This window comes from Otolemur garnettii, unplaced genomic scaffold (genome assembly GCF_000181295.1).
Source record: "Otolemur garnettii isolate 467f Iridium unplaced genomic scaffold, OtoGar3 scaffold00023, whole genome shotgun sequence".
NCBI lineage: Eukaryota > Metazoa > Chordata > Mammalia > Primates > Galagidae > Otolemur > Otolemur garnettii.
Window position 1 is genome coordinate 21782489 of NW_003852418.1, and position 27233 is coordinate 21809721.

Below are 27233 nucleotides of genomic sequence, written 5' to 3' on the forward strand. Positions count from 1 at the left end.
CCGTTACCCGCCGCCGCCGGGCCCACCTCCGGCCCAACCGCCCTCCCGCCCGGCCTCGCCCCGCCCCCGCTGGCAGCCTCGTGAGCTGAGGACCCGACCCTGTTGTCCCGCCGAGCCCCACTTCCCGCCCACGTCTTCGCTCAGGCCACGCCCCGTCTGCGCCCCGACGCCGGACCGCGCCCCCTTGTGACCACGCCCACGCCCCGTAGCAACCCTCCTCGCACCGCCCCGTTCAGGCCACGCCTCTGACGCCCGACCACGCCCCTTATCGTGTTCCCCCGCTCCTCCCACCGCTAGGCCACTCCCTGATGCCCGACCTTGCCCCACCTCCTGGCCCCGCTATTCGCCTAGTTTCCTCCCTTCGTACTGCTCCCCTCCCTCCAGGCCACGCCCCAGCGTCTGACAATGCCCTCACTACACGCCCCCTCTCCAACACTCCCCACCCGGTCCGCACTTTCCCACCTCCAGGCCACGCCTCCGGGGGGCCACGCCCCCACGTCCCGGTCCCCACGGACCATTTCCTGATCTTATTCCTCCGCGGCGTCCAGTGACTCCCCCATCCCAGCCCCACTCCTGTTCCCGGCATGCCCCCGTAGCCGGCTATGCCCCCATAGTCCAACCATGCCTTATTTACCGACCACGCCCCCTCCTTCAGGCCACACCTCTTTCCGCGTCCACGCCCCACCGCTTGACTACGTCCCTGCTGCCGGCCTTGCTCCCAGGGCCGGACCACGCCTCAGTTTAGATTACTCCCCCACCGTGTGTATCCAAGCTCCGATGCCAGGCTAGGCCTTCACCTTTCGCACACCTCGCTTCCAGGCCACGCCCCCGACGATTGGCCACGCCCGCTGCCCGCCTACATTTGCTGTCGCGCGGTCTCGGTCGGGAGCAAGCACGTGTCCCCACGCGACAACAGTGGTGCCCGGTGCCTAGGCCGAAGTGCATCCCCTGTACCGTGGCAGCCTCCAAGCTGTGGTGCACAGACCATCGGTCCACTGGGTTGAGTGTACTGTACGGCCCGACGACACATGGAGTATCCTCTTATCTCCCCCCTCCCACCCCTATCCCCCTTCCCCTCCTTCACCACCACTCCCCTCGTCCTGTGAGAATATTTGCATGGCTGTGGATAAAGACCTCCGCCCCATTACCAGTCACCCTTTTCCTCCTCCTCTGCCCAGCCCAGCAGCTACACCTTTCTTTTGTCTAGAGAAGTTTGCCTGCTCCAGGGTGTCATGGTATGTGTTGTCTTGGAACAGTTATTTTTGCACACTCAAAATAATTACTGTACCCGCCTCTCGCCCCCTTCCCCTTCTCAATCGGCGGTGTCTGTTTTCTTTTCTTTTCTTTTTTTGGTGGGGCAGCGTTTTTGTCCACTCTGTCACCCAGGCTACAGTGTCTAGGCATCATAACTTACAGTGACCTCAAACTCCTGGGCTCCAGTGATCCTCATGCCTCAGCCTCCCTAGTAGCTGGGACTACAGGTACCTACCACTACTCTTGGCTAGTTTTTCTATTTTAGTACAGATGGAGTCTCTCTCTTGCTCAGGCAGGTCTTGAACTCCTGAGCTCAAGCAATCCACCTACCTCGACTTCCCACAGTGCTGGGATTAAAGGCATGAGCCACCACTCTCAGCCTCCCTTGTCTGTTTTCTGTGTAGGAATTGGGACATTTAGGGACATTCAAAGCCTGTGGCTGAGGGCATAGTCTTCTAAGCAGGCTCTTAATCTTTCTCTGATGTGGTGGACAGTATCTTTGGAGTGCCTATTTCTTTTGCCGTCTCTTTTCTTTGAACAAATACAAGATCATACGATCATACTATACACATGTCTTTATAATTTGCTTCCCCCCACCCCCACTTAATAGATCCCCAGTGGAGAAATGATATACTATTCAATAAAGGATATCAGGGCAGCTGGTTAACCCCTTGGAAAAAAATTTAAGAGCTCTTTTTTTCACACCTAACATAAAAATAAGTTCCAGATTATTGTGTGAAAGTTACACCTGGGTGAAATCACTTTTGTGAGACAAAAACTGAAGCCAGGAAAGCATGAAGAGGGAGGGAGAGTTGATGCATGTGTTGGATAAGGACTATCTAAACTAGCCTGCAAGAAATTCCTTTTTTAGGCTGTCATCAATTCTGTTAAGATGCTCTCAAAAGAACACCTACCCAGTAATGACATCTCCACCAATGCTCTGTCTTCCATCCTGTGGAACTAACAAACTGTTTCCAAGCAACTGGTGTAAACTTCTCCTTTTGCCAGTAAAAGCTTCCCCTTCCCCTTTCTTCAGGTGCACTTGTGGCATAACATAGGCACATGCATGTCCTCAGTCACAATCCTTTTCATGATGGCTGAAGTGCAGTGGCATCATCGCAGCTCACAGTAGCCTCCAATTCCTGAGCTCAAGTGACCCTCCTGCCTCAGCCTCCCAAGTAACTGGGTCTACAGGTGTGTTCTACCATGCTCAGCTAAGTTTTGTTTTTTGAGATGGGGGTCTCCTTCTTGCTCAGACTGTTCTTAGACTCCTGGCCTCAAACAAACCTCTTGCCTTGGCCTCCCAGAGTCCTAGGATTATAGGTAGAAGCTACATTTGCCCAGCCTCTTCTGGCCCTTTTAGGTTGACAATGGAAATACAAAAATTTAATAACCAAAAAAAAAAATGTTAAAGAAAAAAATAACCAAAATTATAAAATCACTCATTATATAAAATGATACTATTACAATCTTTGAGTGAGAAGATTCTAAGTATAACACCAACACAGGCCATAATATGCACAGAATAACCTAGGGATCTTGTTGAAAAGCAGATTTTAATTTATTAGTATCAGGCCTGAGGTGGGACCCAGACTCCTATGTATCTGAGAAGCCCTCCACTGATGCTGGCTCTGCTTAAAGAGAAAATAAAATAATGATCATACTTAATTTGGCTTTTCATTTATTAGAAATAAAAATTAGAAATAAAACTATAATATGTCTTTGTTTCTTGTTTTGGGTGGAGTTCTTGAAAGTAGCAGTTTTGAAACCTCTCTTACTCAAATGTGAAACAAGAATGATCTGGCTGTCCTGGGTAACAGAATACTAAATATACCTTTTCGTACTCTGAACCTGATTCCCAGTGACCACATGTTCTTGTCATTTGACCCAGAAGTCATGGGGTATTTATCCCAAAGAACTGAATTTACATCTATACAAACCTATGCATGAATGTTCATAGCAGCTTTACTTATAATGGCCCCAAACTTGAAACAACCAAAATATCTCTGGAAAGAATGGTTAAACAGGCTCGGCACCTGTGGCTCAAGTGGCTAAGGTGCCAGCCACATACACCTAAGGTGGCGGGTTCGAATCCAGCTCAGGCCCGCCAAACAACAATGATGGCTGCAACCGAAAAAAAAATAGCCAGGCATTGTGGCAGGCACCTGTGGTCCAGCAACTTGGGAGGCAGAGACAGGAGACTCACTTGAGCCCAGGAGTTGGAGGTTGCTGTGAGCTATGCCATGGCACTCTACCCAGGGGGACAGCTTGAGGCTCTGTCTCAAAAAAAAAAGAATGGTTAAACAGGCTGTGTGGTACCTCCTTGGACTTGGCAATAGAAGGATTGATACCCACAGCATGGATGGATGTCAAGGGCATTATGCTGAGTGCAAAACAATCTCAAAAGATCCCATACAGTCATGTAAGGGGCTGAACTTGACCCTACAATTAATATATTGGTACCCCAGTCCCCAGCACCTCATATGTGGAATATGACTGTTTAGAGATAGGGCCTTCACAGAGGTGATTAAGTTAAAATGAAGCCATGAGGATAGGCCCTGACCAGTAAGACCTGTGACTGTGTCAGAAGAGACGTGGCAGCAGGAATGTACAGCACCTGGTGGAGAGTGGCCATCTGCAATGGAGAGAGCAACTTCGGGAGAGACCAACTCTGCTGACCCCTCAATCCTGGACTTCCAGCCTCCAGAACTGTGGGAAAATACAATTCTGTTTTTTACCCAGTCTGTGGTATTTTGTTATGGCAGCCCTAGGAAATGAATACAGTATAATTTCATTTATGTAACAGTATTGTGATATAATAAAATCCTAAAGATGGATAACAGATTGGGCACTGCCAGGGTAGGGATGGTGAGAGTGGAGAGAGGGTTGAGACCCTAAAGGAGCATCCTGAGGCACTCTGTGTGTCCAGAACAGCTCTGTGTCTTGGTTTTAGTGGTGATGTGGATTTATACGTGTGACAAATGGCACAGAACTGGACCCATTGCACCATGTCTACTCCCACTTTTAATATTGTACTATAGTTATGTAAAATGCAATCATTGGGGAAACTGAGTAAGAGGTACATGGGACCTCTCTGTGTGATTTTTGCAATTTCCTGTCAACCCATAATTATTTCAAAATTTAGAAATTTTAAATTCAATTGTTTTTTTATAAAACAATCAGAAATTTAATTTTGGGGGCCCGATGCAGTGGCTCATGCCTATAAACCTCGCACTCTGGGAGGCCAAGGCAGGTGGATTGCTTGAGCTCAGAAGTTTGAATCTCTAAAAATAGTTGGGCATTGTGGCAGGTGCCTGTAGTCCCAGCTACTCAGGAAGCTGAGGCAAGAGAATTGCTTGAGCCCAAGAGTTGGAGGTTGCTGTGAGCTATGATGCTACAGCACTCTACCCAGTGTGACAGATTGGGACTCTGTCTCAAAAAAAAAGAAATTTAATTTTTAAAAGATGCTGTTTACCCTGGTATTAAAAAATATGAAGTACTTAGGAATAAATTTGATAGCACAAAATATTGTTGAGAGGTATTTTTTTAAATGTATAAATGTAGACATATACCATGTTCATAGATTGGAAGGTTTGATAGTGTTAAAAGGTCTGTTTTACCCGGAAATTGATGTATTAAATTTTAATAAAAATTCAGCAATTTCTTAGTGCATTTGGGCTGCTATAACAAAATAGATTAGATAATTTAAAAACAACAGAAAAATTTTGCTCCCAGTTCTGGAAGCTGGGAATTCCAAGGTCAAGGCCATATCATGTTAGGTGTCTGGTGCACACCTCTTCTTCATCAGGTGTCATCAGGATCAGGACACCATCCTGTTCCTCATGGATGGTGCTTCTTGCGGCACCCTCACATAGTAGAAAGTATAAACAGGCTCCCACAAGCCTCTTCTAAGGACGCTAACCCATTTATGAAGGTGGAGCCCCCATGACACAGCAACCTTCTAAAAGCACCACAATGGTGATTAGATTTCAATGTGACTTTTGGAGGGGCACAAACGTTCAGACTACATCAAGCAGATCAGGTGGGCAGGGGTACATGCTGGTCCAGCTTGCTTGGACTCTCCCTACAGCAGTCTGGGCTCCTGACCCAGTTGGCTTTTCAGTTCCATGATGTGAGGCCAGCTTCTCTTGGTGAGGCCAGCTTCTCTTGCATCACAAGGTCAGAGGTGGAGAGGACCCTGCCCACAGGCTCCAGCCAGTACTTGCTTGGCACCACTTCATGCCTGTTACCTGTCCCTCTGCCTGCCCTAAAGACGTCAAGCTTCTGCATCTGGCACAAAGATGACAACTACTCAGAGACCTTCGATCTGCTCCCAGAACTGCGTGAGGCTCAGTCCCATAGGAAGTAAACACTCTCTATTCCTGCAATCTCCCGGAGGTTCTGCTTCTCTGGTTGAACCCTCACTGATCAGAATTCAACACTGAAAATGTAAGTCCAGAGAGACAGAATTTTAAGAACAATTTCTCTAAATTGTGGAGTTAGATCTTTGATTGGATTCAACTCATGTAGTAAAAGCAGTAATGACTTTGTTTCCCTTGGTTAAGAGGCACTGGTAATCCCTGTCCTGGGAAACTATAATCCCATGTCTATAGAAGGTAAGATCTAGGTGACCAAGTATTTGCTGCCATAGAATATTCTCATAAAATACAGAAGGTAATGGATTGGGTGGTGCTTCTAAAGTGTCCTGGAAACCTAGGAAAAGAAAATAATGGCTCAATGCTTTAAATTCCTGATTCAGGGTCTGAATAAGGAACCTGAAGGCTTCTCTAACAGCCTTGAAAGAAATCCTTATCTGCTCTAGGCCAACAGTATAGAAAAACTGCCCCCGGGCTGAGAGAGAACCTGGAGACCAGCTTGATGAGCCAGGTGAGTTTGTTGGCAGTCACTCACCAGGGCGTCTGCACTAGCCTGACACAGAAGCACCTTCCAAAAGAGCTTCTTGCAGGCAACCTGCAGCTGCCCACCCTGTGCTCGCCATAAACCCTCCCCAGTGAGTGAAAGTCTCACGTTCTTTTTGCTTGTTCACAGTGAAACACATCACACACACAGCACCACCATCACATGCTGTCACTCAACCCGCACTGTGTCCATGGCATCGTAACTGTCCATTCGGTGGGGATCTTAGCATTTCAACTAGCTTGAGGGCACTGCAGGACACTGAGCAGCCCTGAAGCACTCAGGGCTCGCTGAACCAGCTGTTTCAGGGCAGGAAAGTGCTGGATACTCTTCCCGGTATGGTAGTTATCTTGGTCCCCACCTGGTCTACTTTGTGACAACTTTGCTGAGTGCCCCAGGCCAGCACCAGTGTCTCTTATGTGCCAGGAACCTGCATTTTTCCTTAGGCCCTAAGTGTTCTGAAAACCAAACCCAAAGCCTTATCTAAATTGAATTTTCAACCTCACAGTGTCTCTTTTGTGGAAGTTAAGAGAAGTTGGGCAGGAATGGGAGCCTGAGTTAGGATGAGGACAGATGGGCAGATCCCGATGACCCGAGGGCAGTGAGCCCCTAGATCCTACCAGGCTTCTTTAAAAGCTCAGCAGCTCTTCCCTTCCAGCCACGGGGGTACAGCCCTTTGCCTGAAGGACCTAAGTGAGATGCTGCCAGTCTCCCAAAACTCATCAATCATCCCTGTTGCTTCCAGCCTCGAGTTCCAACCCCAAAGGGTGAGGACTAAAGCGTGACCCTAGGGAGGCTCTGTATACACCAAAGCAACTGCGTGATGTGGCCACCTTGTGTCCCCGAAACCTGGAGAGTTCCTGTGGGGATGGGTCTTGAGGGTGTAGCACCTGGATGGGAGGAACATAAAACTGGGAACCTCAGAGAGGGCTCAGATGAAGCCCTGAGTGCAGTGTGTCAGTGTGGGTGGCCAGGCCACAGTAGTCAGCTAACCTGCGGGCTGCAGAGGGCCTCAATGAGGTTGAACCCAGAACTTGCACCACAGACTGGAGGGTCCAGTACCCAAAGCTTGGGAGAGTGCTGGAGTGGATTCATATGAGACCAGCTCAGTGTCCCCGGAGGCTGCAGGTCACCCCTTTCAGTGAAGTTGTGAGAAGTGAATTCACTAGGAAACACCTGGCATCCTTGAAGAGGTCTGCAGTTGTGCCTTCTGCAGGCCAAGAACTACAGTGAGAGGTATAGCCACCACATGGGACCCTGAATTCAGTGGGGAGGGTGGAGCTCTGGAGGCCCAGGCGGTACCTGCTCCCCAAAGGTGGGTGTGGCTACCGTAAGGGAGTAACCAGCTTCTTACCTGGTCCTGGTCTGCTGGCTCCTTTGGTTCCTGCAGACAGCAGACAAGTCTTGGAGGAGGACTGTGGATTGTCAGAAACTGAGTCAGGTCACTCTAACTGCAGCAGCTGCTCTAGCTGTGGCTTCTTTGCTGGGATCTGGTGTGGGTAGTTGATCTGGCAAACTGCTTTCTCTGTGCCTCTCACTGGTCCCTCTTACCCGCAGAAGTAGCTGCTTTCTTGCCAGCAAGGCCAGCAAGCCCATTTACTGCCCTTGATCAGGGCAGCGCCAGTGCCCAGGACAGGTCACACCCTGGTCCGCAACCCTCACAGCCTTTCTGCACCACAGGAGACCAGCCTGCTGTGTGGATGATATTTTGCTGATTGGACCTGGCAAGCCAGAGTAGCAACAGCTGTCAGTCAACATACCGCATGCCATAGGATGGGAATAATGCCCCACAAGTGCAGGCTCTGGCCACTTGGAGTGTGAGGTGTGCTGAGGGGTCACCTCCAAGCTGCACAAGTTGCTGTGTATGCCTACTCTGCCTCTAGGAAAGAGGTGCAAGCTGGAGTCTGCAGCCAACATACCTCTCCTCAAGCACCCTTTGGTATATTTGCTCTGTGACCCAGGAGCTGCTGGTTTTGAACAGTCCCCAGGCAGGGAAGGCTCAGAGCCTGTTTACACAGCTCTGCCCCACCAGCCACACAGCCAGAGCCCAGGGTGCCTGAAGAGTTAGTAGCAGATAGAAATGCTGTTTGCAGGCTTGATCACAGTGATGTGGGGACAAATCCATGACATCCTCTGCAGATACCTACTCATCTATTGAGAAACAGCTTTTGGCCTGACTGCCCAGCCAGTGGCCACCAAGTTACCATGTGCTCTCAGCTGAGAGTGGTCAGACCCACCAAGTCACATAGTGTGATGTGCACAAAAACTCTTGGTTGTCAAAGGGAAGTGGAAGACACAGACTTCAGCCAGGGGCCCTGAAGCAAAAGTGACCTGCATGAGAAGTGGCCCTGCCCCACCACTCAACCCCTCCTCTCATGCCCATGAGCTCAGGGAGTCCCCTGTGACGGCAGACTGGGGAGAAAACCTCCTGGCTGGCTACTGGTGGTTCCTGCAATGTGCTGGCACCACACCGGGGGTGGGGGGGTGGGGAGAAGAGCTGCAGCCCCACAGCCCGAGTTGCCTGAAGGAAAGAAAGGAAGGGAGACCCACGGGCAGAGGGTCAGGCTGTGCTGGGTGGTCCATCCTGCCCAGAGAGAGGTGTAGTGGTGGTATCCACAGTGATCCTCAGCTGTATTAGTGGTTAGGCGTTAGAGCAGCATTGGGCTAGACAGCTGGGGAGATATGTGGACGGGCCTTGGACTGGACAGAGAGCGCACGGATGAGCGTGCCCATGTACATGCCTCACAGAGATGCCTCGGCAGGGGAGCGTGCGAATGGCCGGGTGGGAAGGGCGACCCGCTCTATGCTTGCCCCCAGCCCTTTCTCTAGCCAGCCATCCCTGTTCAGTGGGCTTTTGGACAAAGCAGCCCTGGCAGTGGGAGAGGGGTTGTGGCTGGACTTGGCCGCTCAGGCTTCCACTGGCCAGAGCTAACCCAGCCAGCTATAGCTATGCCTGGAGTAAAGACTAGCATTGAGCCTGCCGCACCGTGGGATGAAAAACACCTCACCTGCTGTCTTGGTGCCCCTGGGGCATGGCTTCTGAGCTAAGTGGGTAGGACGCAGTGGATCCCTGCCTTCCCTACCATCCCAGCCATCCCCAAGTTTGCCGCCTTTTAGAGACTCGTTTCATGGTCAGAGTGGGGGGTTGGCAACATCTTTTTGAGGACAGGGCCAGTGCTTAAGCCAGCAGCCTGCAGGACTTGGACTGGACAGAGAGTACAGTCTCCGCTGCTCCAGAAGCTGGGATTCTCGGGCTTGGAATCAGGGTGGATGTGGGTTCATACTAGCCCTCCACTGGCTTAGCTCCGGGGAAGGACACAGAATCTCGAGCAAAGGCCCCACCTAGCCTTGGGCATCTTTATGCCAGTGAATCAACAGGACAAGAAGACATGACTGCCCTGGCCAAGCAGGTTCTGACCATGCAGGGGAGGCTGGGGGTGGAGGCTGGAAGGCAGGAGGATCCAGGATCCAGGAGCTGCAGTGAGCTGTGATGATGCCACAGCACGCTGAGCAAGAGAGCAAGACCCTATCTCCAATTTATTTTTTTATTTAAAAAAATTTGTTTTGCAGTTTTTGGTTGGGGCTGGTTTGAACCCACCACCTCAGGCTTATGGGCCAGCGCCTTACTCCTTTAACCCACAGGCGCTACCCTCCCAATTTTTTTTTTAATTTAATGTTTGAGTGTTTGATATGAAGTGTTTAAATATTTAAATAAATATTTGGCTCGGCGCCTGTGGCTCAAGTGGCTAAGGCGCCAGCCACATACACCTAAGGTGGCAGGTTCAAATCTAGCCTGGGCCCGCCAAACAACAATGACGGCTGCAACCAAAAAAAAAAAAAAATAGCTGGGCGTTGTGGCGGGTGCCTGTGGTCCCAGCTACTTGGGAGGCTGAGGCAGGAGACTTGCGTGAGCCCAAGAGTTGGAGGTTGCTGTGAGCTGTAATGCCACGGCACTCTACCCAGGGGGATAGCTTGAGGCTCTGTCTTAAAAAAAAAAAAAAAGAAAGAAAGAAAGAAATATTTAATGGATTAATAGGACCAAGAAGTGGGATATTGAACAAGGTAACAGTGAGTTTCTTTCTGCCCAAGAGTTTCTCAGCCACTAAAGTATGGAGTCATCATATTTAGACACGCACAGGAAAGACAAAGCAAAGAAAAACTTTAGGCAACTGCTTGTGACTTCTAAGCAAATGAAAGTGGGTCTGAGCTCTCAGAAGCAAGAGGTCAAGTCTCTGTGATGGGCAGGGGGTGACCAGGAGCTGAGGCCCAGATTCAGACAAAGCCAAGACGTCAGACCCGGCCCAACAAGGCCCCTGGCCTGGCAGGTCTTGGGGCAGGCCCAGGAGCGAGGGTGCACTCGGTTACCCATCTCAGCACACACACACCCCCCCCAGGCCTTCCCTTCACTTTTGTGCCCAAAACGCCCATTTTCCTTTATTGTTGTGTGATTGCACAACATTGTGCTTTCATTGCTTGTGAAGACACAGAGGCTGTCACTGCAGAGGGAAGGTCATCCTTCTTCCAGGAAGGTCATGAGGCTGACAGTGGGTCACCTCGTGGAGGTGAACTTCCTTCTTTTTCTTCCTAATTCACGTGCACACCTGTGTTTGGTGCTTGGTATGCACTTGTTATGTGTGTGGGATGTGTAAGTGTGGACACGTGTGTATGTGCATGTGTGTATGCATGTAGGGATGGGACTCGCCTCTGCTAGCTGCTGACCCCTGGCCAGCCTCCTCCCCTAGATCTGGTTTGCTGAGATCTAATTCACATGCAGGGCAACCCCCTCTCAGGACAGAGGTCTACGTCTTGTAACACACATAAGAGTCACATTACCAGCACTGAGTGAGGCATAGGACAGCTCCAGCCCCTAAACCATGGTGCTGCTGTCAGGTGCTGCCCACCAGCCCACAGATGCCTCTGAAGCCTGGCTTCTTCCAGCTGGCTCCATGTGTGAGTTAGCTCAACAGGGATGTGTAGGCCGTCTCCTGGTTTGGCTGTGAATCGCTGTGAACACTTACAGGCCTTCGTGTGAACCTTCGTCCTGAACCTCAAGGGAGCACCTTGAGATCTTTAGGTATAAGACTACTGTTACAGCCTCTGTCCAATTATTTTACTCTGCGCTCACCCCCACCTGTCTAGCCGCCAATATGCTTCAGTGCTGTGGCCTCTTGTTCACCTGTCAGTGTGGGGCCCTAGACAGTCCCACCCTCATCCCCACTCCTGAACCAATTTTACCCTCTGGTGGTGACTTCGTCCTCACTGGCCACGCAGACTCTAGGCTAATATCTAGGGTGGGTTTCTGGCCTGTGTGGTAATTTAACACCACGTGATGAGAAACTGCCAACTTTAAAAAATCAGGGGTACCATCTTTCTCTTCTACCAGTAGCCTATGAGTGTTCCAGTTGCTCTGTGTCTCCATCAGCTCTTGGTGTTGTCAGTTTTGTTTTTTTTTTTTGAAACAGAGTCTTACTGTGTCGCCCTCAGTAGAGTGCTGTGGTGTCACAGCTCACAGCAACCTCTAACTCTTGGGCTTAAGTGATTCTCTTGCCTCAGCCTCCTGAGTAGCTGGGACTACAGGCACCCACCACAATGCCCAGCTATTTTTTGTTGCAGTTGTCATTGTTGTTTAGCTGCTCTACGCCGGGTTTGAACCCAATTGCCTCAGTGTATGTGGCTGGTGCCCTAACTGCTGAGCTATGGGTGCTGAGCCAGTTATTGTCAGTTTTTTGATAGGCAGTTTTTGACCACACACTGTTGCGGTCAGGATTCTTTTTTACTCACAGACCCTGTCTGCATGGGGACAGTGTGCTCAAGCAACTCACATGCCTGGCCACAGATGGGCTGGAACTTTAAGAGGGGCATAGATGCAGCAGGCAGGCCCTGGTGGGCCTCGACTCTCTGTCTGGCTTCTTCCCAGGACAGTGATGTGATGTCTGCAGGCAGCCTTTCTGCAACCATGAGGACAAAGGTGCAGCTGAGCGTGGGGCAAGCCAGAAGTCAGGAGGAGCCTGGACCCCTGATAACATCAAGACTCACACCACTGCCAGGTGGCCCACACTGCTTATGGGATGTGCACACACAAACCCTCTTTTTGCTCGAGTCCCTGTTGGTCAGGTTGTCCACTTTCTGCACCTACGCATTCCCTTCATGATGCGCCCCTACCCACAGCAGTGTGTGCCCAGATGAGGCCTGGGCATTCTTGCAGTGGCTGTCTGATAGCTGTGGGCTGCTGGGGGTTCCTTGATGCGCCCCTACCCACAGCAGTGTGTGCCCAGATGAGGCCTGGGCATTCCTGCAGTGGCTGTCTGATAGCTGTGGGCTGCTGGGGGTTCCTTGTGTATGTCTTTCTTTTCCCATGTTCTCCACCATGAACATTTATGGAACACAAATCTAAAAGTAGTAGCTACTGGCCTTTTGAACAATGTGAAAAATGTAAATGCTTTTGATGAATCCTTGATGCCTTTGGGAATTACTCAGGATAATGCTATATAAGTAGGAAAAAACCCCACAAGGATGTGTATAATCCTAATTTTGTTAAAAAAAAATTCGATGCAGAAAGGGAAAAAGATTAAAGAAAATATACCAAAATGTTAACAGTAACTATTGCTGGGTGTGGGATCATGGATGGCTTGCCTTCCTTTCTATGTTCAGAGCCCCAGAGGGAGCAGGTAAGGGGCCCTGCCATGTCTGGCCACTGTCTGGCCACTGTCTGGCCATGTACCACACAGCCTTTTCTTGTCTCCACTTCTAGCCGGGCTCTCTAGAGTACAGTCATCTCCATAGGCATGACCATGGTGCTTGTCGCTGGACTCATGGAGGCCTAGGTGGGCAGGGGAAGGTGGGGTGCCTGCTGTGTTTTTTAGTGAAGTGGCTCTCTCCACTCTCCTTGGTTGTTGCCTCTGCAGGCCCCATGCTCTTGGCCCATGGCCTTTCCCTGACTTATGGGGAAGACATGGCTGGAGCCACATTTTCCGACCCAGAGGAAAGTCGGGGGTGGACCAGGTTGTGGACAGCGGCTAGACTGCTGTAGAGCCACCTGAGACTGCTGGACCGTTATGGTGGTGACTTGGGGCAAAAGAATGAACATCCGAGGCACAAAGGATCAAGGACTTTAAAATGAGACATTTTCTAGACATTTTGGGGAAACTAACAATAATCTGTGGGCTTAAAAAAAAGGCTCACACAGTTTGGAGACAGGCGCTGTGCCAGGCACTCTGTAGCTTCTGTGCCGCGGGATGGACACGGGGTTGTCTGCTGAGCAGCAGCCACAGGGAGGGCACTGCAGACCTGCCTCCCTGTGTGGGCTGGTCGGCTGGAGGTGCCAGGCTGTCTCAGAGGTGATTTATATGGCTATGACAGTGGCTGGTTGGGGGTGGCGCTGCTTGGCCTGGGCTGGTGCCCAGGTGGGTTCCTTGAGAAGTAGCCATCCCAGGGTGGCACCTGTGGCTCAGTGAGTAGGGTGCCGGCCCCGTATACTGAGGGTGGCGGGTTCAAACCTAACCCTGGCTAAACTGCAACAAATAGCTGGGTGTTCTGGCAGGTGCCTGTAGTCCCAGCTACTTGGGAGGCTGAGGCAAGAGAATCGCCTAAGCCCAAGAGCTGGAGCTTGCTATGAGCTGTGATGCCATAGCACTCTACTGAGCGTGACAAAGTGAGACTCTGTCTCTAAAAAAATAAAAGGCAAGCACCTGTGGCTCAAAGGAGTAGGGCGCCAGCCCCATGTGCCAGAGGTGGCGTGTTCAAAACCATCCCTGGCCAAATACTGCACACACACACACAAAAAAGTACCCCTCTCACCGCATGGTGAGCTTGGCTGGGGAACCAGGTGGTCAGAGTCCTGGCTTGTTCCACCCCACTCTCTGCCCATCTGTGTCCACTCTGAGCTGGGAGCAGAGACAGAGAGTTGGGGTGTGGGCACAAGTGCTCGTTCAGAAGCCGAGTTCTAGTCTAAAGTTGCCCAATGAATTCTGTGCACAGGCACTGAGCAGCTGTCCCTCAGCCTGAACTTTCTGGGTTGGGCCACCAGTTCTGCCTGCTTCCCACCAGCTGCCTAGCAGAGGCCCCTCCCTGCACCCATCACTCCTGATGCTCAGACCCACCAAGCACTAGCAGGCAGAGCTGTGGGTGAATGGCCAGGAGGCCCTGCCGCCAACAGGGCTGCTTAGTAAGCAGCAGGACGTGGGCCCTGATGGTTCAAAGCCACTCTGCCCATGGAGCACAGCTGCAGCAGGATGCCTGTCGGTCAAGGCCTCTTATGTCCAACCCCAGGATTCTTGGCGTTAAAAAAGAGGCTGAAGACACACAAGACAAAAACTTTCTGTAGATGTTTATTCTACTTCAAGTAACAAAACCTATGAAGTTTCATGTTTTAATGTACAGTGATATAATACTCTGCAATATAAAATACAATTTACAGAAATTTCTATCAAGTAAACCTAAAGAACACACTGATTTTTACATTTGTGTATTTAAATTAGAAAAATTTGCTTTCTATGTAAAAAAAACCTTCACATCATATTAGATGTTGGAACGACACCTATTTTAATGTAATTTAACCTACTGACACTTGGTTTAAAATACCAAACATCCCAAATTGATAGGTTCTCGATGTTTTCTTAACTTAAAAATTTGTGCTATAAAGTGAAAAATCTGTAGTGATGTACAATGGAATAATAGACTCCAAAGAACAAATGAAATTCTCTAATTTTACATCTGTAAAAGTTTATGAAAATATAAAAAAATTATCAAAATGTATTTGTACAGTCAAATAAATTAGCCAGATTTTTTCTATGTCATGCTGTTTAAGTACTTGAAAAATACATGACAGGAAGCAGTATATTGTATTTCACAGTGAAAAGCTATTTTGTTTGTAGTTCTTGAACTAAAATCAAACTTTTCCATCTCAGACGTCACACAAATATTGTTCCATTTACAATGACAAATTTTAAAACCTATCACCTGACAAGTCCAGCAGTTTGGGGCTGAGTGCAGCTCCCTGGGATCCAGGGATGACTGCTCAGGTGGGAAAATTCCACAAACAAAACCTTCCTGATTGCTCAGATCAAAGAAATCCCACCCCACCACCCTTTAAAAGTACACCTAATTGGTTCATTTTCTTTAGGCTGGTAAAATTTAAACATTTTCCAATATATTGTTATTTAAATGCAACAATTTCTATTATGACAGATGTTGCTTTTAATTATGTTTCTGAAAAAAATTTATAAGGTGATACATAAAAACTATGCAAAACTAAGAAATGTGTTTTTGTGTCCTGGTTGAAATTTGTAATTCAAACTTCCTCATGACAAAATAAAGACCCACTTGTAAGTCTTCTGTTTCTTAACATTCCAGATACAAGTGGTCAGTCCTGCCCTCCCACAGCTGGGGCAGGGACCTGTTCAGTCCCAGACTGCAGCCTCAGCCAGAGGGCAAAGACCTGTGACAACAGCCTTTGGAGATGAAATCAGAGATGCCAGTAAAGCTACGGCTCTAAGGCCAGTGAGATTCCCTTAAAATTTGTAATGGTCAAGTTATTGGAAAAGATAACTTTATAATCTGAAAAAGCAATATGCTTTTGTAGACATTTTCCCATTTTTATAACTTTAAATGGAAACAGTAAGAGTTTCTAGTTTTTAAAAGTATCAGAATTGTAAAGGTGAAATCCTGTATGAAACCATTTGCACAAAAATTACAGTAACTTCTTAAGTCCAGAATATTCTATCCCAAATCTATGTTCATAGCTATCTCAAAATCTATTTGTCAATACATTTTATGAACGTGGCTTTTAAAAGGGTCTTTGCCAGGGTAACGCAGGTCTGCATGAGCTCCTGGCGGCTGCTGGCCCTGCAGGGCCCTAGGTCTGTGCATCTGCAGCCCGGGTGGCCTCAGGCTTCTGGTCCCTGGGGCTCTCTTTGCTCTTGCTCCGGTCCTTGCGCTCTCGGCCCCGCGGCTCACGGTCCTTGTCCCTGGCCCTCTCACGGTCCCGCTCACGGCTCCGGGACCTGTCTCGGTCACGCCTGCGGTCGCGCTCTCGGTCCCTGTTCCTGCCCCTGTCCCGGCCCTCGCGCTCCTTGTCCCTGTTGGTGCTCCTCTCCCGGCCGCGGTCCCACTCTCGGCTGGCGTCCCTCTCCCGATGCCGCTCCCACTCACGGCTGCGGTCCCAGTCTCTCTCCCGGCTCCAGTGGTGGCCTCGCTCCCGCTCCCTCCTCCTGTCCTCAAACGCTCTGCCAGGGCCCAGGCGGCTCTCTGGCAGCCGGGCTTCGGGCTCCTCCAGGGCCTTTTCCTTGGGTCCGGCTTCTAGCCGCTCCCTGGGCCTTGCCTCAAAGGCCTGGTTTCTGAACTCGTGGCCCTTGCCCTCTCGGAAGTCAGGTGCCGTCCATGGTCCATCAGCCTCAGGGCCCTGTCCCGATGCCCCTGAGGGTGGGCCAGCATCATCCCAGCGCTCCTTCCTGTGCTGCGGGGGGTGGCTGGGGAGCTCCAGCAGGGGCCGGGGGGCTGGCTTCAGTACTTGGGAAGGCTGGCCTTGGAAATGGAACCGAGGAGGGGGTTGCTCGCTCTTTTCAGAAAAGGGTGCAGAGCCCCTGGGTCCACCAAATGGCAGGGGTGCTGGTGCCCTCTGATTTGCAAATCTCGGTGGTGAGTTTACCCTTTGCTCTTCGAACTGTTGAGGCTGAATCCCCCTGGGACCAGGCATGAAATTTGGTGCTTGGCCTCTGGGCCCTTCAAACTGATTGGGATGGGGGCCCCGGGCAGGCTCAAACTGACTGGGATGGGGTCCTCTTGGCCCCACAAAGTGGCCTGGGGGTGGTCCTCTCTGACCTCCAAACTGAGCAGGAGAAGGGCCTCCTCGGGGCCCTTTAAGCTGAGACAGCAGAGGCCTTCTCTGGCCACCAAACTGGAAAGGTGCGGACCCTCTGTTTCCCACAAATTGGGCTTGTTCTGGTCCTTCGAGTTGGGCAGGGGGGCCAGTCATCTCATTATATGGGGTGTCCTGGAATTCTCTTTTCTCCCCACGGGGGTCCTTACGGTCTTCAAATTGGGGCTGTCCAACCCCTCTTGGTCCACCCAGGTAGGAGGGTGAGGGGCCCCTACTGTCTCCATAGGGTGGCCCATGTTGTCCTGAGAATAAGGAAGGGAGGGGCCCTTTCTGGGCTCCAAATCTGGCTGGTGGAGGCCCTCGTGGCCCCTCAGGATTGGGAATGAGGTTCTCCTCTGAAAATGGAGAGACTGGCCCTCTTGGTCCTGGGAAAGGGGGGCCATGAAGTCCTGACATCCCGAAAGCTCGAGGCCCTGGTTCACGGTGACCCTGGCACTGGGGCTGAGGTGCCCCTTTCTGTCCAGGCAGGGGGAACAGGGCAGCCCCCTCGCTGGGTCTGGCCTGTGGCTCTCTATCTCCCTCGGTCTCACTGTTGGGGCCATCACTCTTTCCTGCAGAATGAGGGTTTCTGGGGTCCTCATACTGGGTGGAGCCAAGAGGATTTTCCTGAGACGTGAACCCAGGACTTGAGAAAGGGTCCCTGCCCCCATCACCCTGCAGAGGGCAGCTGGGCTGCAAGGAGGCGCTAGGAGGAGTGGGCAGCAGTACCCTCCGGGCTGGTCTGGCTGAGCCCTCAACAGCCGCTGCAGGGAGGCCACTCTCCATGGGTCGGGGACTGGGACTGCTGGAGGGCTCACCCTCAGGATCCTGGTCAGGTGTAGGCGGTGCCTTGCCAGCTGGGGCCCATGGAGGAACTTCCTCTTCCTGCACGGGCCCCAGCACCTGGCCCACGGCAGCACCTCCAGATGCTTCTCTCCCCAGCAGGGCACCCTGTGTGCTGTCTGCCGGGGCCTTGGGGAGAAGCTCACTCTCACTCTCTGCGGCCATCCGCCTGGCCTGCCGTGGGTCTCTCTGGCCAGAGGCCTGAGCGGCCTGGCTTGCAGGGGGCTGTGCTGACCTGTCTGCAGTCTGCTGCTCCTGCTGGAACAGCTCAGCCTTGGGAAGGGCTGACTTGGGTGGTGGGGACATGAGTGCGTCTGACACAGAGAAGTGGGCCATGGAGACCCCCACAGCTGCCCTCTGCTGCCGCAGTGCCTCCTCCTGCTCCTCCAGCTGCCGCTTCTGCTCCTCGATCTGCCTGTTCAGCTCCTCCAGCATCCGCTGCTGTTCCACCAGGGATGGGGCTGAGGTGTCTGCCGCACACTCACCAGGCCTCTCTGCTGGATTACTTCTGACATCTGCGCACATTCTGTTGGGCAGGTCATCCACAGTCACTTTGGCTTCTTCTAGAATTGTTTCATCCTCAGGATCGTAGGCTACTTCCTCCCGCTCGGTGGCCTCAGGAGCCTGCTGCACATCCTGGCACGGGCCCCGCTCGGCAAACCGGCTATTGAAGGCGCCCTCTGGGTTGTACTCCTCCTCGGGGTCGTAAGGTCTGTCGTCCTCCTCATCCTCTAATGCCTTACTTTGTGGAAACTGACCAAACTGCTGAACAATCGGGTCCAGCAGAGGAGGTGCTGGGGCCCCATCGCCCACCTTGCCTTTGGAGTCCTGTTGGGCAGCTGACATGGACCCCATGGACTCTTTGGCATTGGGGTCAAATGATTTCTTCTTTCCAAAGAGAGTCTGCAGGATGTGCTCCAGCGGTGAAGCGGTTTTTGCAGTAGATGAAGATGAAATGATGGAAGAAGCCACTGTGGGGACTGCTGTGGATGCAGGTGACAGCTTGAAGGATGATGGCACCTTTGATACTGGCAGCTCTGGGGGAGGGGGTGGAGGTGGAGGAGAGCCTGGTGGTGTGGAGCTGGCAGCCATGTCTGCAGAGTGGAGCTGGTACTTGGAGGGCTTCTTGTCAGACTGAGGGGCAGCAGGCGTTTTCAGACAGACCGGAACATCTACTTCCTCCTGGAGCCGGGCCCGCTTCTCATCAACCTTGTCTAGCTCACCAGTATTTGAAGGACGCTTCACTTTTTGACAGATTACTAATCCAAGGATTATGTTTGGCCGTGGTGACTCAAGACCTGAAAAACAAAATATTTGTGCAAATTTTACAATTTAAATCCAGCTGTCATCCTTCAGAGGTGAATTTTATTACAGTATTTCATGGGAAATGTTTAACAGGCAGAAGAAAGACTGTCTTCAGGCAAATGAAATGAAGTGTCTGAGGCGCTGATGGCAAAAGCAGGAAGGGCCCAGCCCCGACACTCCTGCCCAGGCCTGACAGAGCCATCCGAGAGGGAACTGCTAACCCCATGCCACAAACTGCAGAACCCAGGACCCAGGTCATGAGTAAATTCATCCCCATCACCAGAATTAATGTTACATATTTTCAGAATATTGTATGTAATGCTGAAGCAATAGCTGAGGGGATGGTGGGAAGGCCGGTGTGCAGACTGCTCACTCTGCTGAACCAAGGTGCCAAGGGAGTTATTGTGCCACATTTTTTTTTTTTTGGCCGGGGCTGGGTTTGAACCCGCTACCTCCTGTATATGGGGCCAGCGCCCTACTCCTTTGAGCCACAGGCGCCACCCTTGTGCCACATGTTTTTAAGACAAAATCTCAGCTACACTCCTATTTAACTCTTGCTACTTATCAGAAAGGTTAACAGCCATTTTAAACTTGTGAGTTGCAACAAACACATCAAGCTAAGTATACTAATACTGAATGTGCCATTAGGGACCAACCACTAGGTAAATTCACCAGTCTCAGGTATCAGAATGACAAATAGCAAAAAAATGATGCTGCCTGGAACAGCTAAGATGGACATTGTAGGTTTAGAAAGAAATCTTAACTTATAACAAACTAACTCTCAGGCCTTTACGACCCCAGGACACGGTGCTTTAATGAAGCACCAGGCCCAGGCGCTGGGAAATGAAGGCAAAGAGCAAGCAGTGCGGGGAGGCGGGGCACACTGAGGGCTTTGTCGTGCACACTGTGACAGTTTTAAAAAATAACTATTTCTTAAAAACAGGATTATTGCAAACATTTTAAGTTATGGGAACTCAGACCAGGAATGCAAATATTCCAGAAATGATACCCCCACCCCACACTCATAATAAATCAAGAATAACTAAAGAACAAAAAGCCAAGTCACAAAAAAGTAATCTAGGGGAAAATGACATGCAAAGGACACACGTTAATAGCGTGAGGACGTTTAAGAGCAATCAAACTGTGTAAGTTCAGTTTTCAGAAAATTTAACTTTACTGTGGTATACAGCAGGTATTTATACTACGTATTTTTATTCCTTACAGTTAAAACAAGTACTGAGATTCTCCTTTTTGTGATTTTAAAGATCCTGCCAATCACTCTGAAGAACAGACTTTGGACACCATTATGTGGTTCTAAACATGTTTGTTGTTAATCTTCCCAAATTCCAACAAGAAATTAATTATGACAGTCTGAGTACTGAAGGGTGAGTGGGTGTCCCACTGTACCCCTTAAGGGGGGACAGCAGGCCTAGCAGATGGAGTTGGGGCCATTTAGCCTCACAGCCACCAACCTCTTTAAGGAGGTCAGGGCCCTTGTCTCAGGGCTGGGGGCCAATCTCACCTCATAGAGGTACCTGTTCATAAGCGGACAGCTCCACAGACCTAGCACCACCTCACACCCACCCTTCTGGTGGTGGCAGCACATCAGAGAGAGGAAAGGTGGGCCTGGGACGCTGGATGAAAACCCAGTCAGGCCTCACTGAAGACCACATCCAAATTCTTCTGCTAGGCAAATATTAAAGGCCACCTAGCAAGATCCTTTTTAAATTAACATGAATTAAGAGTATAATATTCTCATCATAACACTATTTATTTTGTGAATACTCTGTAGCTTATTCAACAAGGGTATGGCCTTTCTGGACCTAGCATGTGTGTTGACAATGGTCCCTGAACCTGCTGAATGCCAGTGGAACTTGCTGACAGGCACTGGGGTTCTGCCAGCAGCTCTGTCCACCTCCCTGCTGAGCCTCACTGGAGGGCTTCAGGCATGGGCAGCCCAGTGCCAAAGTGACACAGAGGAACATGCCGTTCACTAAGAGAGACGCTCAGCTTCTGAAGGGCTATTAGAGATGGTGGCATAAACCAAGCACCAGTTCAATAAACTTCATGTGATGAAAAAATCACCGTGTTATTTATACTCAGGAAGACAGGGCTGTCTTGGGAGGTGTATAACTGACATAAAACTTCTCATGGCCTACCACGCTTACTTACAAATTTATACATCCCAGCCCTGGCAGGAATCCCTTATCTTTGCCCTTTGCTGTCAGGCTCATCACAGGTGAGGCCATTACTAACTCACTGATGCTTACACTGGTTCTGAAACCCACAGCTACGTAGAGATGGGCACCAAGCAGTGCGTGTCCTAAATGCTTTCTGCTCTTGACTGTCTCATTTGCACGTTGGTGATATAATGAAGACCCAGTCATGTTAGTCTTAACTTTCCTCACTAATCCTCCCCAAGATTTTAAATTTAAATTGGCCCCCAAATGGATACCCCTGCTTTGAAACAAACTTTATCATCTGATCATGTTGTGGTTGCCTGAGTATGTGAGGTGGGACACCTGAATATTAACATACTCAACACAATAAAAAATGAACTCACGCACTGGGACCTTGGGCGTGATCCTGAGATGAAGGGGTGTGCCCTGGGCCCAGCTGTGCTCCACACTGTCCTGAGGCTGGCATGGCTGTAAGAGGCAAGCCAGCCCCTTAACTGTGGACTTCTCCTAGGGCAGGGGCTGTGAGGCCAGTTTCCCAGGGATGCTTTCCAGACACACCTAACATCTCAGCCCCTGGTGTGGAGTGTGTCCTAAGAAGCTGCAGTGCAGAGCCCGGACACCAGTGGAGTAGTACTGAGCACAAGGATGCTTCCTTACTCACCTCCCCAAAGGCTGCTGTGAAGGCCAAAGTGCTAAAGGAGGGGATACTAAACAATGTGGGTGGGACAGGGAGCTCAGACACCTCCACCCTGAGCACCAGAGGGGATCCTTTTCTTCAGCATACGGGGAGCATGAAAGCACCTTTGTAGCTCTGTCTGTGTCAGCCTTTCACAGTGGAAGGGTCTAGCCTCAGACCCAGTGGTTAGAGTCAGACCACACATACAGGAAGAGCAGTCAGGGAACCGAAGGTGAGGAGTGCATGTGAAAAGGTGTGTGCTAGTCAGCTTCGTAGGCCAAGAACAGAATCAGACCCAGGCCCAGTTCCTTAGCAACGTGGCTGCTGAGGTTCCGAAGAGAGTCTGCTCCTAAGGATGGGGGGTACCCCCTGCACCCTGACCTGGAGACTTCGGGATGCCCCTTTCAGTAAATAACCCCCAAATCTACCAGAATGATCCCTTTACCCTCAATCTATCTGGCACACCCTCACTATTCACTGTTTAAAATGAAAATATATTTATGGTTGGAATCTGTCCACACACAGTTTTTGCGCCGCTGGAAGAAATTCTGTGGAAGGTAATAAGCAATAGTCCTTAAGTGCGACTAGGCCAGAAAGACTTGGCAGACAGGCCAGTCTACTTTACCCAGCCCGCTAAACACACATGTGTACACACACACACATACACACACACTCACATACCCTCTCTGGACCCCGCCCTCTTCTAGTTTGGACCTGAGACCTGTACAAAGCTGCAGGGCCCAGTCCTTGTATTCCAGCTAAGAGGTGTGTTATCCGTCTTCTTCCAGGGGTCAGGGTGCCAGGAAGCACCCTGGATGGTGCAGCCTGCGTGTCCCGCTGTGCTTAAGCTTCAGCAGCTACCTGTGGACTTCTGGGGCACCCTGGATGGTGAAGCCTGCATGCCTGCTGTGCTTAACCTTCAGCAGCTATCTGTGGGCTTCTGGGGCTGGGCTGCACCACCAGGTCCCTCACATTGGCTCATGAAGTCAGAGGCAGACCTAAGTAGTGACCAGGAGCTACCAAATGGTTACAAGTTAGACACACAATGACCAGTTTCCATGAAATGTTTTTATTGATTTAGGAGGAAAAAGTGGTACATTCCATTCAATACTAGATTTGACTTTGATTACAATTTCTGTGCAAAGCTGTTGATACACACATACTTAATAACTAAAGAAATGCTTACCTGGCAGAATTTCAAGTCACAGAATTTTTGAGCTAATTTAGCAAGCAGTTAAAAGTGAATACAAAAAGACACTATGGATTCAAACACTCCCCCAAAAGTGCTCTGCACTGTAAAAAAAATTCAGAGCAAAAGGCTCTTTCTGTTAGAGCAGCTCAAAAGGGCACTACTCCCCTGTTCTTTATAGAGGAGGAGCAGGCTGCACACCCATGTTTCATAAACTGAGGCTTCAACAGCACTGCAGGGTGAGGTTCTAGGTCCTATCGACTCACTTCGAAGTCCCTGAGGTTGGGCCCTCTGTGGTCACTGGGGTGTGCCTTGGCCTCAGGTCCAGGCCTAGGAGGGTCATATACATAATCCCACAAGATAAGCTTCCAGCCTGACCAGCCTATGAACCCTGATATGTGCAGAGACCTGTGACCCTAGTCCCATGGGGAGACTTTGTCAGAGCAGCTGAGCAGAGCTCACCTGACCTCTGAGCACGGAAGCTGGTCAACTGCATCAGGGGACCCTGAATTCCAGTGTTCTTCTAAGTAATACTAAGCTACTAAAAATGCCACTTTGTGACACAAGATAACCCAGCACTTTGACAGACAAAACAAAAACATATAAGGACAAAGATGTCCTCAGAGAGCACTTTCTGATTATGCTCTGAAAGGCAGTTTGTGAGCTGCACGTGGGGCCCAAGGAGCTCTGTGGAACAGGTCCATGTGCCCGGTCCCTGTAGTGCACCTGAGACAGGAACCCCAAGCTGACCCAGAGGCAGCTGACTCAGTTTCCCCCAAGGTCACAGCTCAGCACCCCCAGTGCCCTCCATACTTCTTGAGCATCAACAGTGGAGGAGTGTCAGGTCAAGTTCTCCTCCATCCCTAATATCAGGAGGTGAGGACCTTGTAAGTAGTACAAACTGAGGCACAGGTGCGAGGGTTACCACCCCCCAACAGCTAGCACTGATGCAGACCATGGCTCCTCTGGGTGGGAAAGCCAGGTACCCCTCAGGTACCTGGCTGGAGCTTCGTGCCCTGTACAGAGAAGCAAAGGGCAACACCCTTCACACTGAGTGTGTGGCTCCGGCAGGAGCTGGGCCCACAAACCCTAGCCCCCACATCCTTGCCTCAGGCTGGGCAGGGATCTGGATCACCATTGCTGGGTGCTGAGGGCTCGGGCACTGGTGCCTGGAGTGCAAGCTGCGTGCCACACACGGTCACGAAGCAGTGACTCTGCTGAGAAGACACTGCGACCAGCCTCAGATGTGGCCAGTGCTGTCTGAAGGCTTCTGGGCACAGACTAACTCCAGGAGGGCAAGGACTGCTGAGATAGAGGAAGGTTCCAGTGCCTAGTCTCTCTCACACACACACACAACTACACACTTGACACCAGGGCACACACCTACACATCTGCACCAAGTTAAGCTATCAGCATGTGGAGCAGCTCAGGTTGCTAACCTGGCTTGGGGCCGCGGCTGTTTTACTAGCATGTACCATGTAGCTGTGAAAAATATCACACCTGCATACCAATGTCAACAATGATATCAGCAGAATGAAAGAATATTATACTAAAGTTTGTAAGCTAAAAAAAATGTTTTTTAAGTGTATGGGCAAAATTTCATTGACTGCTACGTTTCTGAAACCCTTTGTCCCATTTTACTTTTCAAGACACATTTGTTCTTTATTGTGGATCAAAGTCTATGTTGGTCTTTTATGTATCCTTGCCAGGCAGTGTCAAGGTTGGCAGTGGGCTTAGCAAATGCTGTGGTGGGCAGGGTGACATCCACTCCGCTGGCCACTGGGCTGAGTCTGGCAGGTCAGCGCTCATCGCACTCAGCAGCAAGGTGAGGCCTCCACCAGCCCCTCTGTCCTGGGCCCAGCACCCTCCTGGCAGCACCAGTGTGGCCTATTCCCTCTCTCTATGCTTTGGGTTGTGCCCCAGGTACCTCCGCTGACCCTTTCACTGCCTCCAGAGGTTCCTTCCCTTCCTGTGCATGGTAGAGAGTTCCAAGGCCCTGCTGTAGCCCACACTGGCCTGCCCCCAACCCGACACTGCCAACTTGGAAAGGGCAGGAAGAGGTCAAGAAGGGAGCAAATACTGCTTTAATGTTTCTACAGAAGGCAGCTCAGTATCTACTAATTCATACCCCACAAATAAAAAGTGCTCTTTGTACCCCAAGAGGAAGGTGCCACGTGGTGCCAGTGTCCCTGTTACGTGTCCACACACAAGCTTTCACTCACGATTGACCGGATGCTCCACACAAGGGTCTGGGAAGTCAGCATCTGTGTCTTCACCTCCAGGAGAGTTGGACATGTCCTCTCCCTGGTCATGTGGGGGCTGGCCAGAAGACTTCATGAAGCTGTCACCAAGAACCTCCACCAAGGTTCTTTTTGCCACCCACTGGCTTGTATCTCTTTACACCAAGCAGCATTTAAGACGGACGTACTAAAGCACTGTGCTTTTAAAACGTACTTGGCATTAAAATAGTTAATGTGTCATGCCAGAAAATATCTACCCTGAAATTACTGGTATCAATAATACCTTTAGGGCCCTTAATTCCAAAAAGTAGGCATAGCTGAGCCCATGCCTGGTGTTACTGGGCACCAGTGGACATGAGCCATGTCTAGGTGCAGGACTCCAGCCTGGGAGGTGGGGCATGGGGTGCTGAGGGCCCCGCAGGGCTGTGGCAATGATATTCACCAAGGCCTGGTGATGGGGACAAAGAGCACTGAGGTGCAGGGTCTGGGCAGCACCTATGAGTCTTGGGTGTCAGCTGCCACCTCTGGGACAAGTGTCCACACATCTGCTTTCAGATAATACCAATCTGCTGAGGATTTCACGGCCAAGGAGGCACTTTTTATGTATCTGATGCCAATTCCCTAACTGAAGTCATCAACGTTTTCTAAGGGGCTAAGAAAGAGCTGGCCACTAGCACACCATGCCCCCCAGGGATCACTCTCAAGCCTTGACAAACAGGTTGGTTTGTAAATAATCCTTAAACACAGTACTTTCTAAGGAATGAGCAAATAAAGTAGACAAATGGACATATTACAATTTGAGCTGTAGATTTAAAATTATTTCTAGTAACATTTTTCTATGTTGCTATTAATTTCTATATCTTCTAGAAATTAATCCATGTTAGAGAAAATGACCTCAGAAGGAAAGAATTCACTTATTGATATTTGCTTGGTCCTGAGCTGAATGTTAACAAGAGTTCCACCTAGAGTGAAGAATATGGCCCCAAAACCAGTGTCTTGTCTCTGCTCTCCTCTCCAGCACACATTGGGCTCCCGGGCATGAGGACCTCCCATCAGGCCAGGCCAGGCTGTTTGGAAGCTGCAAGTTCTTCCCTCTCCATGAACTGCTACCAATAAGGGCAATTCTAGTAACATGTCATCTGCTAAACATACTCTATCTGTACTCCTAATTTCTGTTCTAGGAAAAGTCGTAGTTTGGGGGAGATGGCAGAGCTGCCTTGTGAAGACTCAGAGGACTCTGTGTATGAGGGAGGGGATGTGTCAGGCATTGGGGTACCTAATCACCACCCACAAAGTTGGTGCTTACCTGGTCCCTCAAAGGGCAGGAGTTTGGATGGAATGGGGTCCTTGGCGCTTAGTGGGATCAGGTAGAGATCCTTGACGTGCCTGTTGTTATTAGCTACGACACCAAAACGGCCACGACTGCTAAAATAGGAGTAAAGGGAGATGTAGGCGACCTCCTCCTCCTCCGTGGCGGGGTGAAAACGGATCAGGCACAGCTCCTGCAATACAAGCACGGGAGGGTGACCCAGGCTCAGGACAGAGACCTCAGAGGGGCAGTCTGGAGTGGGCTTTCACTGACTTTGACTTTATTATTAAAGTGGGAAAGAAAATACAGGCTCAAGCCTCAGACCAATTCAGATCTTGGTTTCAGCAGGAAACCATTTAAAACCCTTCCCTGGGCTTGGCGCCTATAGCTCAATCGGCTAAGGCGCCAGCCACGTACACCTAAGGTGGTGGGTTCGAATCCCCAGCCCGGACCCGCCAAACAACA

General features: G+C 50.4%; 1 protein-coding gene across 4 annotated transcripts in view; it reads right to left on the bottom strand.

Annotated features, from left to right (window-relative positions):
• Nucleotides 1-15379: 15379 nt before the first annotated feature.
• DIDO1 (death inducer-obliterator 1) overlaps nucleotides 15380-27233 on the bottom strand; it is a 56234-nt gene continuing 44380 nt past the window's right edge. For all 4 annotated transcript variants that reach the window (XM_023511950.1, XM_023511951.1, XM_003787858.3 and 1 more), the window contains exons 16-17: nucleotides 26766-26961; nucleotides 15380-19167 (exon numbers count right to left, since the gene is read on the bottom strand). In XM_023511950.1, coding sequence (XP_023367718.1) covers nucleotides 16025-19167; nucleotides 26766-26961 — 3339 coding nt within the window. In that variant the 3' untranslated portion in view covers nucleotides 15380-16024. The remainder of the gene's footprint in view (nucleotides 19168-26765; nucleotides 26962-27233) is intronic.